This window comes from Epinephelus fuscoguttatus, linkage group LG15 (assembly GCF_011397635.1).
Source record: "Epinephelus fuscoguttatus linkage group LG15, E.fuscoguttatus.final_Chr_v1".
Taxonomy (NCBI): Eukaryota; Metazoa; Chordata; class Actinopteri; order Perciformes; family Serranidae; genus Epinephelus; species Epinephelus fuscoguttatus.
This window is the reverse complement of record NC_064766.1, coordinates 30855715-30867802: the sequence shown is the minus strand read 5'-3', so window position 1 is coordinate 30867802 and position 12088 is coordinate 30855715. Positions and strand designations below refer to the sequence as shown.

The following is a 12088-nucleotide window of genomic DNA, read 5'->3' as shown; positions in this document are numbered from 1 at the left end:
TAAGCATTGTTGTTGAGAGTATTTTATCATGTTTATGAGACTGAAGACAAGGTCCATTTTAAATTGCTCCTTATATGATGACTTTAAGAGTAATATATGTAGTTTTCTACCATGTTTTGTGTTTGAGTGACTAATGGGAACAACAGTTTTTGAAATTGGTCCAGTTTTTAATGAGAGTGCTGTAGTCAGCAGTGGCAAAACAGGCTGCAGTGTAACCACTCTGGCCATTTGGGCACTGTCAGTGTGCGTTCACTAAAAGTGCCTGTTATTGCAACTGACATTTTAGATTTTTATTCAAGTCTCTGATGATTTATATAAAGTATTCCTACAGAGATAGACCTTTTTGTTAAAGAGTAAGATCTTTTTTTTTAATAACAAGTAACAGCCCGTAAATCACTATCACCAAAGCCACCAGACTCCATTTAAAAAAGCAGCAATTTTATCATCGTAAAACACACTTTATTCAAAGTTGACAGAAGCAAAATGAAACTCACAAAAACTGTCTGGATTCCTCTATCCACTATTCCAGCAATTGCCAACTCTGGTGTGGTTGAAATAGACCCTCAGTTCACCCAATTTGATGTAAAAAGATGCTGGCTCTACACATGCTAAAACTACTGTTTATTTATATGGAGTCTGGTGACTTTGGCTACAGTGACTTCAGGGTTGCCTCTAGTTGAACAAACAGGATCGTACTCTGTCTTTTCATAATGTTGTCAGACACTTACAATAATGTGTCATATCTCACGGCAGCATTTACAAGCAGACCAGATCAAATGCCTTGTGCGAGAAAGCTGCCCTTGATTGGTCAGAATTTCCATGTGGGAAAAATCCAGGAAGTAAACAAAACGTTGAAGCAGAGTACACTTGCAAGATAAATGTGACACTTCCTAATGTCACAATGGAGGGACAACTACGCAGGTTGATTTTAGCGCTGCTCATCGTGGACTATATTGCTGTCATTGTTCATTTTAGTCAAACCATACAGTTTGAAAACGAGGCGCGGCTCCAACTAGAAAACAATGTTTTGATGCATTGGATGTGCTGAATGTGCATATTAAGGCAGTACAGGAGGAGGTGCACATTAATAATCCTCCAGGACTGTAACATGCTCATGTTTAACCCAAACAATGTGTCATGTGACTGCAGTTGCTTCGGATCCAGGTCGGAACACGTTCTCACCACAAACAAACTGCACCAGAGTTCATTTGTAATTGCTGTGTTCACACCTGCCCAGATGAACCGCACTTAGGGGGCATGACAAAGGTCTTTGAATGCAACGTAATGTTACATATTAGAAGTTGTCGACAGATGGATTCAATTTAGAGGATTGTGCAGCTTTTGCAGAGATGTACCATAGACTCTTAGAGTTCTTCCTCGTCTTAAGAGAGGGTTTATCCAGTTCCAGCTGCAGTAGCAAACTTATTTTACATTTGGCCTAATGCGTCTCCCACTCTCTCCTGTTGTTGTCCAATCATCATCCACCATCAAGTCTCCTACCAAATGGTACTGGAGATTAGTACCTGTAAGTCCATCCATTCTGAAGAACTCCTCTTCATCAGCCACTATCATCAGCCTCCTCTGTCTAATCTGAAACCTGCAAGGATACACCCCCTCACATGCTCCCCTCCAGTTCTCTTGTCATTGCATGTGGCCCTGAGCCCCATCATGCATTGGTCAGATACCTCTCACCCAACCCCACCCGAGCCCTTGTCTCCACATTCATAAAATCCAGTTGAATGATTTACTAACCATTTTAAACTTGCATCACTGTCAAGAGCAGTCCTGTAGCATGATAATACCAGGAATTACCCAGTTCATCATCAAGTTGCTTGACAGTAAAAAAGCTGTCAAAAATGTTCTGTAATACAAACCACATTTAATGAAGGACAACATTGTGTTCCTCATAGTTCAGTACACAGACTGAGAGGCTGTCAGACAGTGAGCTGATCTGTAGAATGCATATGTGACGCCACTCTTGTGTGTTTACGGGCAAACTGGGAGCTCTGATGTCGTGAAGACATATGCAGTAGTGTTGTCTCTGTGGCTTTTACTGGCCCAGAGAGACAGAGACAGAAAAAAATGGATGTGCTAACACAACATTTTATTAAACTTTAAATCACATGGCGCCCTAAGATGTATAATGCTCATCTGTTACATGCATTTTGTGCCTTTTCTCCATTTAGAGAACTAACAGCTCATCACAAGCAATCAGAAGGAGCAAAATAATGCTGAATTCTTTTGATTGCATCTTTTTTTTTAGCCATTTATTTATTTAAAATGTAGGATGACACTGTGAATCTAAATATTTAGGTGTGTTTTTGCTGCATAAATTCAATCTGCATCATCTGAGTTGAGCCTGAAGCCCTCCCTATGCTTGAAATTAACACCTACGTGTCTGTGAACGTGTGATTGAGTTGTGTGTGTGCGCACCAGTGCATGCAGATAAACGTGTTTCTGCAGATGCTGGCCTGTTTGCACCAACAATCAGAGAGCCAGCTGTACATACCCACCCCGATGACACATATATGTGATGTCTTTGTGCCGTTGCCATGGTTTCAGGCTCGCTACAGGAGGGAGCATGCCCAGCACAGGAGCGCTCCATCGCTCCCCCTGGTGGAGAACCTGCTGAAGGACAACACAGACGGCTGTGCCCTCACCGCCCTGCTGCACTTCTACTGCCCACAGGCCGTCAAACTGGAAGGTGGGAACATCCCCTCATTCTGTAACCACACCCACTTGATCTCAGTGACCACACCCTCTTTTATTGTGATTATCCAAAAAGTAAACACAAGACTAAAGTCAGTTTTGTTGTAGAATCAAAAATATGAAAGAAAAGGCATACAATAAGCGAACCACAATGACTTTCAGTCTTAACTTGAAAGCACAAAGGAGGCTCTACTCTGCTCGCTGCTCTAACTACAACCATACATCTGAATAGAAGGCTTCAGACAAAGGCTGTATTTTCTGAGAGCCTTTTGCCTTATGATGATATAATAAAGTCAGTTCAAAGAAAACAAATAACAATAGCACTAGTTAAATGCCATTTGTTATACCAGTGCCTGTTATAAAAGATAAAGCTGGTTAACTATAAACAGTTTGAAGAATTACAGACATGAACATGGCACTGATAGGTGTAGTTTTGGCCCCAGAAGAGATTTTAAATAAACACAATAAGCAGACAAAATTCCACAATTTTTATGTGCTTTATTGATTCCTCTAAACCTTTTTAATCACATAAATCATGAAAAATTACTTAACAAATTCTATAGTAGAGGGGTCCCTATGTTTCTAGTGAGAATCCTGGGACCTTTTGCACAAAACATCTTAAGTTTTCTCCTCAAGTATGACACCTCAGGCCTTATTTCTCCTAGATGAGGGACTTACATATATGCACACAATCCCTTGAAAGGTATCCTTTGTTAAGGAAAAGCATTAATTCATGTACTGTGTTGAAAGAGATTTGACAGTGGTACAAGTTTCCATGGAGATTGTTTGTTTGCTTGGACTCACGCTTGTGATGCCTGTTATCATCTCACGAAGTTGACTTATGGTTAGACGGTGAAAAATGGCAGAAGAAAACAAGACTAGAAAATCATACTGGCCAGAGGAGGAAAAGATTAAACTTCTGGAGGAATACAATCATAGACAGTAAAACTACAAAGTAAACTTGATCCCCAAATCCAAGAAAACAAACAACGGTTGCAGGAAGAAATTGCACGGTCAGATCTATAGTGTCAAATCAGAAGCGTTTCCATTGAGTTCTCCTGGTCGCAGAACGCTCTTCTCAGGATGTGTTAGTTCTTTTCATTTATCACGATAAACTTGGTCATGTTGCAGTTAAGATAGAGTCAGGGTTTTTTTTTTTACCTTGCTTTGGTTGCTAAGGTCTTTTGTGCAACAATCCAGGAACCAGTTTTGAAATGAAGAAACCTTAACTAGGACTTTAAGGAAAACCTTAACCTGGTTTTCTGGTATGCTTATCACCCAGTTAAATGAGGAAATTCTGCATCTACTCTGTGCCATGTGAATAGTGGAGTTTGACAGGGCAGTACTTTGTCTCCTTGTTTTCACATTTGTATGGATGATCTGTTACTGCAGCTAAATGGAAATGGAACAGGGTGCATGGTTGGTGAATTTCCAGCACATAGCTTTTACATTGAAGTGCTGTTTCCCGCTGTCGAGTGAGTGACTAGCAGGCAACGACTTGACAGAGACAGCAAATTAGCTCAAACACATAGCCAAGGGGAAGTATTATGTTGAATAAATAAAACTGTGCAGACATTGAACTAATGACTGAGGAGAAATCTGGACCCCGTGGCTGGACCAGTTGGGAACCACTGATCTAGCAGATGATGAGGACATTTACCAACAGTGTTGTAAAGTACATGCATAAGCAGACGTGATTGAATTTAGTGTGTGGTCAGTGTCTGTGAAGATCTCACTTTTTGAAGCTTTTGGTGCCCCACTATATGATAATAAAGACACCTTATGTACAGTACAGGCCAAAAGTTTGGACACACCTTCTCATTCAATGCGTTTTCTTTATTTTCATGACTATTTACATTGTAGATTCTCACTGAAGGCATCAAAACTATGAATGAACACATGTGGAGTTATGTACTTAACAAAAAAATGTGAAATAACTGAAAACATGTTTTATATTCTAGTTTCTTCAAAATAGCCACCCTTTGCTCTGATTACTGCTTTGCACACTCTTGGCATTCTCTCCATGAGCTTCAAGAGGTAGTCACCTGAAATGGTTTTCCAACAGTCTTGAAGGAGTTCCCAGAGGTGTTTAGCACTTGTTGGCCCCTTTGCCTTCACTCTGCGGTCCAGCTCACCCCAAACCATCTCGATTGGGTTCAGGTCCGGTGACTGTGGAGGCCAGGTCATCTGCCGCAGCACTCCATCACTCTCCTTCTTGGTCAAATAGCCCTTACACAGCCTGGAGGTGTGTTTGGGGTCATTGTCCTGTTGAAAAATAAATGATCGTCAACTAAACGCATAAACCGGATGGGATGGCATGTCGCTGCAGGATGCTGTGGTAGCCATGCTGGTTCAGTGTGCCTTCAATTTTGAATAAATCCCCAACAGTGTCACCAGCAAAACACCCCCACACCATCACACCTCCTCCTCCATGCTTCACAGTGGGAACCAGGCATGTGGAATCCATCCGTTCACCTTTTCTGCCTCTCACAAAGACACGGCGGTTGGAACCAAAGATCTCAAATTTGGACTCATCAGACCAAAGCACAGATTTCCACTGGTCTAATGTCCATTCCTTGTGTTTCTTGGCCCAAACAAATCTCTTCTGCTTGTTGCCTCTCCTTAGCAGTGGTTTCCTAGCAGCTATTTGACCATGAAGGCCTGATTCGCAGTCTCCTCTTAACAGTTGTTCTAGAGATGGGTCTGCTGCTAGAACTCTGTGTGGCATTCATCTGGTCTCTGATCTGAGCTGCTGTTAACTTGCCATTTCTGAGGCTGGTGACTCGGATGAACTTATCCTCAGAAGCAGAGGTGACTCTTGGTCTTCCTTTCCTGGGTCGGTCCTCATGTGTGCCAGTTTCGTTGTAGCGCTTGATGGTTTTTGCGAATCCACTTGGGGACACATTTAAAGTTTTTGCAATTTTCCGGACTGACTGACCTTCATTTCTTAAAGTAATGATGGCCACTCGTTTTCTTTAGTTAGCTGATTGGTTCTTGCCATAATATGAATTTTAACAGTTGTCCAATAGGGCTGTCGGCTGTGTATTAACCTGACTTCTGCACAACACAACTGATGGTCCCAACCCCATTGATAAAGCAAGAAATTCCACTAATTAACCCTGATAAGGCACACCTGTGAAGTGGAAACCATTTCAGGTGACTACCTCTTGAAGCTCATGGAGAGAATGCCAAGAGTGTGCAAAGCAGTAATCAGAGCAAAGGGTGGCTATTTTGAAGAAACTAGAATATAAAACATGTTTTCAGTTATTTCACCTTTTTTTGTTAAGTACATAACTCCACATGTGTTCATTCATAGTTTTGATGCCTTCAGTGAGAATCTACAATGTAAATAGTCATGAAAATAAAGAAAACGCATTGAATGAGAAGGTGTGTCCAAACTTTTGGCCTGTACTGTAAGTTAAAATAATCTTAGAAACAGATTACACTAAAAACATGTAACACACAACATTAATCACTCTGATTCGTGATTTGAACTGGGAGAGTTTGATGCAGTCCCGATTGTGTTTTTGGAGAGAGTACTAGAAGGAGGGGGCGGCTATGGAGACGACTCTGTCACCACAGGTCCGTCGTTTGGTCCTGAGTGATGGAAACAGGAGGTTGGCATCAGAGGAGTGGAGAATGGGGGAAGGAGTGTGGTGGTGGAGCAGGTCAGTTAGGTAGGAAGGGGCCTGGTTATGGAGTCCTTTGTGAGCAAGGAGAGGGACTTGCCAGTGAAGGTACTGGAGAACGGGTGAGGTGATGACGGGAGCATGAATGAGTAAGCAGCAGAGTTCTGAGTGTGCCGGAGTTTATTTAAGACTTTGGATGGTGTACCATACAGGATGCTGTTGCCATAGTCAATCCTGGATGTGCTGCAGGCATGGATGAGAGTTTCAGCAGCAGAGAGGGAAAGTGATGGGCTGTGATAAGCAATATTTTTTTTGGTTGGACAAAGGCAGTTCTAGTGGTGTGACTGACAAAGTCTTCAAAGGAGAGCTTGCAGCCCACCTGTGGCATCGCTATAAAAAAGGCAGCATGCAGAGACTCACAGTGGCTTATGATGACAGTATGAGGCTGCTGCTTGAAGCTCCAAGAAGCTGCAGCACGATCCAAAAGTTTGTTAGTGTTGGTGTAGCCACCTGCTCTGCTGTAATAAGGAATCTTATAAATAGATGTATGTGTAGGTTATCTAATTCTGTGGACAGTATTGTTAAAGTCTGAAACAACCGAGCTCTGTCAGGTTCTAGAGTGTGAAACACACCTGTGTGTAAATGTGTAGTCATTGTGGTATGTCTTTTGTGGATTTATTTATTTTATCTTATTTTATTTATTTTTTTATTTTATTCTGTTTTATTTTATTTTATTTTATCTAATTTTATTTTTTTTTATTCTATTTTATTTTATCTAATTTTATTTTATTTTTTTTATTCTATTTTATTTTATCTAATTGTATTTTATTTTTTATTGTATTATTTTATTTTTTTACTTTATTTATTATTGAGTTTTATTACCCTCATGTCCTTCATAATGTCTGAATTGAGCTGAGAGCATACTCAAGAGATTAAGGACGGCGTTTTGACTCTCCATGGTTACATTTAACAATATCAGTGGAGGATATTTTACTGACCCAAGAAGGACACAGTGAGGCAGAGAGTATTCAGGACAGACACAGAGAACAAGTGCGAGGCATGAGAAACAAAGACCCGTTTCCTCTCAGCTCGCCTGCGCTCTCATTTCTAAAAATGCCCTGGGTTGGGTTGTGATTGGTCACGAGGGGTCTGTGACGGCAGACCGTTAGAGGAGTAGCTGGCTGCTATTTCAAAGATAAACAACTCTCATATCGGCGCTCTGAGATTGAATGTAGTTCACAGGGTGTACGTACACATGTGAGCCAGATGTGGGGGGCAAGATAATTTAGGTTTTTCTTGCTGGCAGATTGATTTACTCTAAGAATAATAAAGAAATACAGTGAAGTAGAGAATGACATCATTCCAGAGAAATCAGCTGTGTTTGGTCATCTGTCCCTGAATTGTTCCCTCTTGTCAGACAGTACACTCATACAGTACGTGGGCAGTTCGTACAGTCACGTCAGGGGATAGAAATCCTGATGATTCATTCAGAGGGAGCTGAAGACGGTTTGAAAACTCAAACTGTGTCAAGGGTTTTGAGTGATTCAAATCAGCGACTGCATATGGTGCACATACCAGTGGAAAATGTAGGCTCTTTTTTTAACGTAAACTATGCCTTATCTTCCCCTCATCTCCCTGCCTGGCCTTTGCTATCACCCCTCCCTCGTGTGTGTGCGTCTGACCCCTCCCCTCCCCTGGTGGAGCAGATATCTGCCTCAAGGAGACCATGTCTTTGGCTGACAGTCTGTACAACCTCCAGCTGGTGCAGGAATTCTGCAGGAACAACCTCAACCACTGCTGCCACTTCAGCCTGGAGGACATGCTCTATGCACATGCGTCCATAAAGGTAAGGAGGAAGAGGTTCAAAGAAATGTTTAGGTTTAAAAAAGACATGTATGTGGAGGATTTGGGAAGGTGCTATTTTTATAATGTGGATTAAGTTAGAGGAGGAGAGAAAGGAAAAGAGTTTTGGGGATAAGGAGAGTCAGGGCGGGAAATTACAAACAGGCAAAAATGAGTCACACAAGGAAAAGTTTAATAATGAATGTGTGTGAGCGGGTTGGGCTCTCACAGGGGTTGTTATTGTGTGTGTGTGTGTGTGTGTGTATTAGCAGGGACATAAAGATCATTTTTGCTACAGTGAGAATTTCTTTGCTGCCAGATTTAATGAATATGAATATGTGTGTGTGTGTGTGTGTGTGTGTGTGTGTGTGCTACAAACGCTGCAAGCCAAATACCCCCCTCTCTCTCAGACAGAGGACAGATTCTGCTCAGAGGAGATTCACAGTCCTGACCCGTCTCTGCCTGCCTCCCTTGTTCTCCCCTCTCCTCCCTCCTCTCCCACATCCCTTCTGTTTTTTTTTATCAAAACAACAAAATCTGTGAACTTTAGAGATAACAACTGCTGATTCACTCAGTCCTCAGGCTGACATCTCCCTGGTACACACACATGTGCGTCTGATTAATAAAATACTTAGTGTACAACTTCTGTTCCATCCAGACATCAGATGCAGCTGAGCCAGTGTGGGTAAATAGTATGCGGGGAGCGTGGGTAGGAACATTCGGATTCAAGTCACGGTCCGAGCTGACTGCGACTTTCCATTCTTCAAAACAACACAGCAGACGGTTTTCACACTTGTGCACTCTATGCTCTCTGTTTTCCCTTCCTCTCTCATTCACCACAGTGTTTATAGTGAGTGTGTTTTGACTGCATAGAGTAACAATCGTACAAGGAGGCAAATGAGGGTGAGGAATGGTCTTGAAGAGCAGTTAAAGAGACTGGCACACTGCCCATTCACCATAGACTGCCCACTGAATCCTAACCAGTGTGTGTGTGCATGTCCATTTATCTAATATACTACACAAATACCATTAACCCTTTAAAACCTGAGCAAGTTGGCTTTATTTCTTTCAAAAACACAGGAGGAAGGCAACGAAAGAAGAATTGACCCACAATATTGCAAGAAATTAGTAAAAAATAAAATAAAATAAAAAGTGATTTATTATAAAAAGAAACAAACAAATAAGAAAATTACTTGGAAAAAGTGCTTAAAAATTATAACAATTCTTTACCATAATTTTTTAAAATTATTCATTTCATATATATATTTTTCTATTATTTTATTTTATTTATTTTTTATTTTATCTTTTTTATTTATTATTTTATTATTATTTTTATCTTTACCATAATTTTAAATATGTAATAATAATTATTAATAATGAATAATTATTAATAATAATGATTATAAATATAGTTTTTCTGTGTTTTTTAACATAATTTTCTAAATCTATTAATTTATAATTTGTGGGACATTTCTCGACAAGTTCCTCATTGCCTTTATCCCCCATGCTTTTGACAGAAATCGCACCAATTTGCTCAGATCGGAGTTCAAAGTTTTATGTATTTGTGAAAAGCGTCTGAAAGCAGCACAAGGAAAGTGATGTGACGTCAGGTTTCAATGGGTTAAAGGTCCAGTGTGTAGGACTCAGTGGGATATATTGGCAGAAATGGAATATGAGAGATAAGAAGTCATTCTTTCTCTCTAAAATGATAGGCTGGCCAGTAATAAGACTCACCAGTGCAGGGCAGACGCAGCAGGAGCTCAGCCATGTATCAGTTCAGTCAGTCGGACTACACGGTACACAGTCAGGGCTCTTCCCGCCAAGCACTAAATGATTCGGTGAACGAATCTTTTGAACAAATCTTTTTAATTAACTGATTCTAGTGATTCAGTAACATCTAAAGAACTGCTTTGCCCATCAGTAGCCTTGACGTCTTGTGAGGTACCCAGCTAGTTGGTGGCTGGGATGTCACAAGTGAGTTAAGTTAGCCTGGGAAGTGCAGCTTATATGCATTTTAAACTACTTAAATAAAGTCATGGAAATTAGGTAAATTATAATGGAAAAGCTATTGAAAAAAGTTTTGAAAATTCATTGGTGAAAATTTGCGGGAACCTTGTAATGTACAATTACCTGAAAAAAAGAACCACTATGTTTTCGTTGCCTTAGAATGAGCTGTCAGTATCTACACAGGGCGCGGGTCCTCGTCCACAGAGTCCGCAATGTTTCTATTGAAGCCACGGACGGACAGACCAAACACTGGCTCTAGATAGCACCACTCGCATTTTCACATTATCGCATCAGCTGCTGTAGTTAGCAGCCCCTCTGTGATGAGCTGAACATCATTGGAAAACCACTATTTTTAATGTGAAAGTGCTTTTTTCCTATGTTTTTTCATGCTAAAATTACCTGGTCCATTTGTTTTGGAGAGGAAGACACCTCTGCAGAGAATTCGGCTCTCAGTCAAAACCTCCTGAACGTCTGGATCTGAAGTTATCAGAGAAAAAAGGGCGAGCATACTTGAGCACACTTTCAGCTAGCACCCCATCTGCGATTAGCCAAACAGTGCGGGAGAAACACTCATTTACAATGTGAAACTGCTTTACTTTATTGGTTTAAATCACCAGGTGTATTTGTTTTGGAGAGGAAGAGACCTCTGTGGATAATTCGGCTCCCTGTTTAAACCTCCTGAACAATCAACTCTGAAAGAATCCTAACCGGGAGTTCACTCTTTCTATTCCAGTTTATAGGAACTGGAATCTTTTTTGTCTTTCTCTCCATGCTAGAAAGTAAATCAACAGACCTGTGTGTGTTTTAACTGAAAGGTTTCCTACAGATGAAATCATCTGTTTTGGCCCCCAGAGTCTGTTTACAACATGAATGCATTTATCACTGATGTGGGTTACTCACTGGCTGCTTCATGCATCCGTCTATGCACATGTGACATATTTAAACTAAACTCCAGATGGTGTTTTTGGCAGTTTTCATGAGGCATATGGGTTTGACATTAAACCACTCAGACAATGAAACATGCCCTAATATTGAACTACACACACCTGAGCCTGTTACCTAGCAACAGCTTTCAGGCCGTGATCTCATTGATCTGTCAAAATGCTGTATTGTAGTGTGAGTGTAGCTCATCCTACATCTTTGCAGAGATACAGGGAGAAGGAGCTGTGACTGCAGAGAGGACATGTTGTTCCAGTGACATTCATAAATAACTGCAACATTAACCGTGTGTGTGTGTGTGTGTGTGTGGCCTTGCAGAGTAACTACCTGGTGTTTATGGCTGAGCTTTTCTGGTGGTTTGAAGTGGTTAAACCCTCGTTCGTACAGCCCAGAGTCTTCGATCCAAACGGTACGGTACAAGTTCACAGTAACATCAGCATGCTAATGATGGTGTTGCCAGTTTTGCCATGTTATGCATACTAACTCTGATAATTAACTCAAGGTTGCAGCTGAATATTGAGTATCTGTCATGTGTTTCCCTCAGCAGCCTGTGAGCCTGTGCCCTGTAGAAATATGGCTCCTGTGTCCAGTCCAGTCAAACAGAGCTATGCAGACAGACCTGACAGCCCAGAGAACATCCCTACACAGGGTAAAATATCTGTTATTGATCGGGGATGGGATTGGTTCATGGTCCTCACTTGTGAATACAACAAAAGGCTTGGTATCAATATTCTTTTCAGCATTGCTTTCACAAAGTTTTTCCTCTATTTTCTTGACTTTTCAGTGATGTCATGATATTAAAATGACGTTTTCTACTGTTGCATAAAATATATAAATTTAAGCAATTTAAATGACCCATGCCTACTTTCAAAAGCTTTCAAGGCCTTGTGTTTTCCCTTCAAATGCACAGACTTTCAAGTATTTCCAGGACCTGTGAGAATCCTGATTTACACAGAACAGTT

At 40.9% G+C, this 12088-nt stretch overlaps 1 protein-coding gene across 4 annotated transcripts in view; it reads left to right on the top strand.

Moving 5' to 3' along the window:
• camsap2b (calmodulin regulated spectrin-associated protein family, member 2b) overlaps window positions 1–12088 on the top strand; it is a 53279-nt gene that overhangs the window by 28829 nt on the left and 12362 nt on the right. For 2 of the 4 annotated variants that reach the window (XM_049597928.1, XM_049597930.1), the window contains exons 5-8: window positions 2563–2704; window positions 8045–8184; window positions 11445–11535; window positions 11674–11775. In XM_049597928.1, coding sequence (XP_049453885.1) covers window positions 2563–2704; window positions 8045–8184; window positions 11445–11535; window positions 11674–11775 — 475 coding nt within the window. Of the gene's footprint in view, window positions 1–2562; window positions 2705–8044; window positions 8185–11444; window positions 11536–11670; window positions 11776–12088 lie in introns of all 4 variants that reach the window. The other 2 variants (XM_049597927.1, XM_049597929.1) reach the window with 1 other exon arrangement.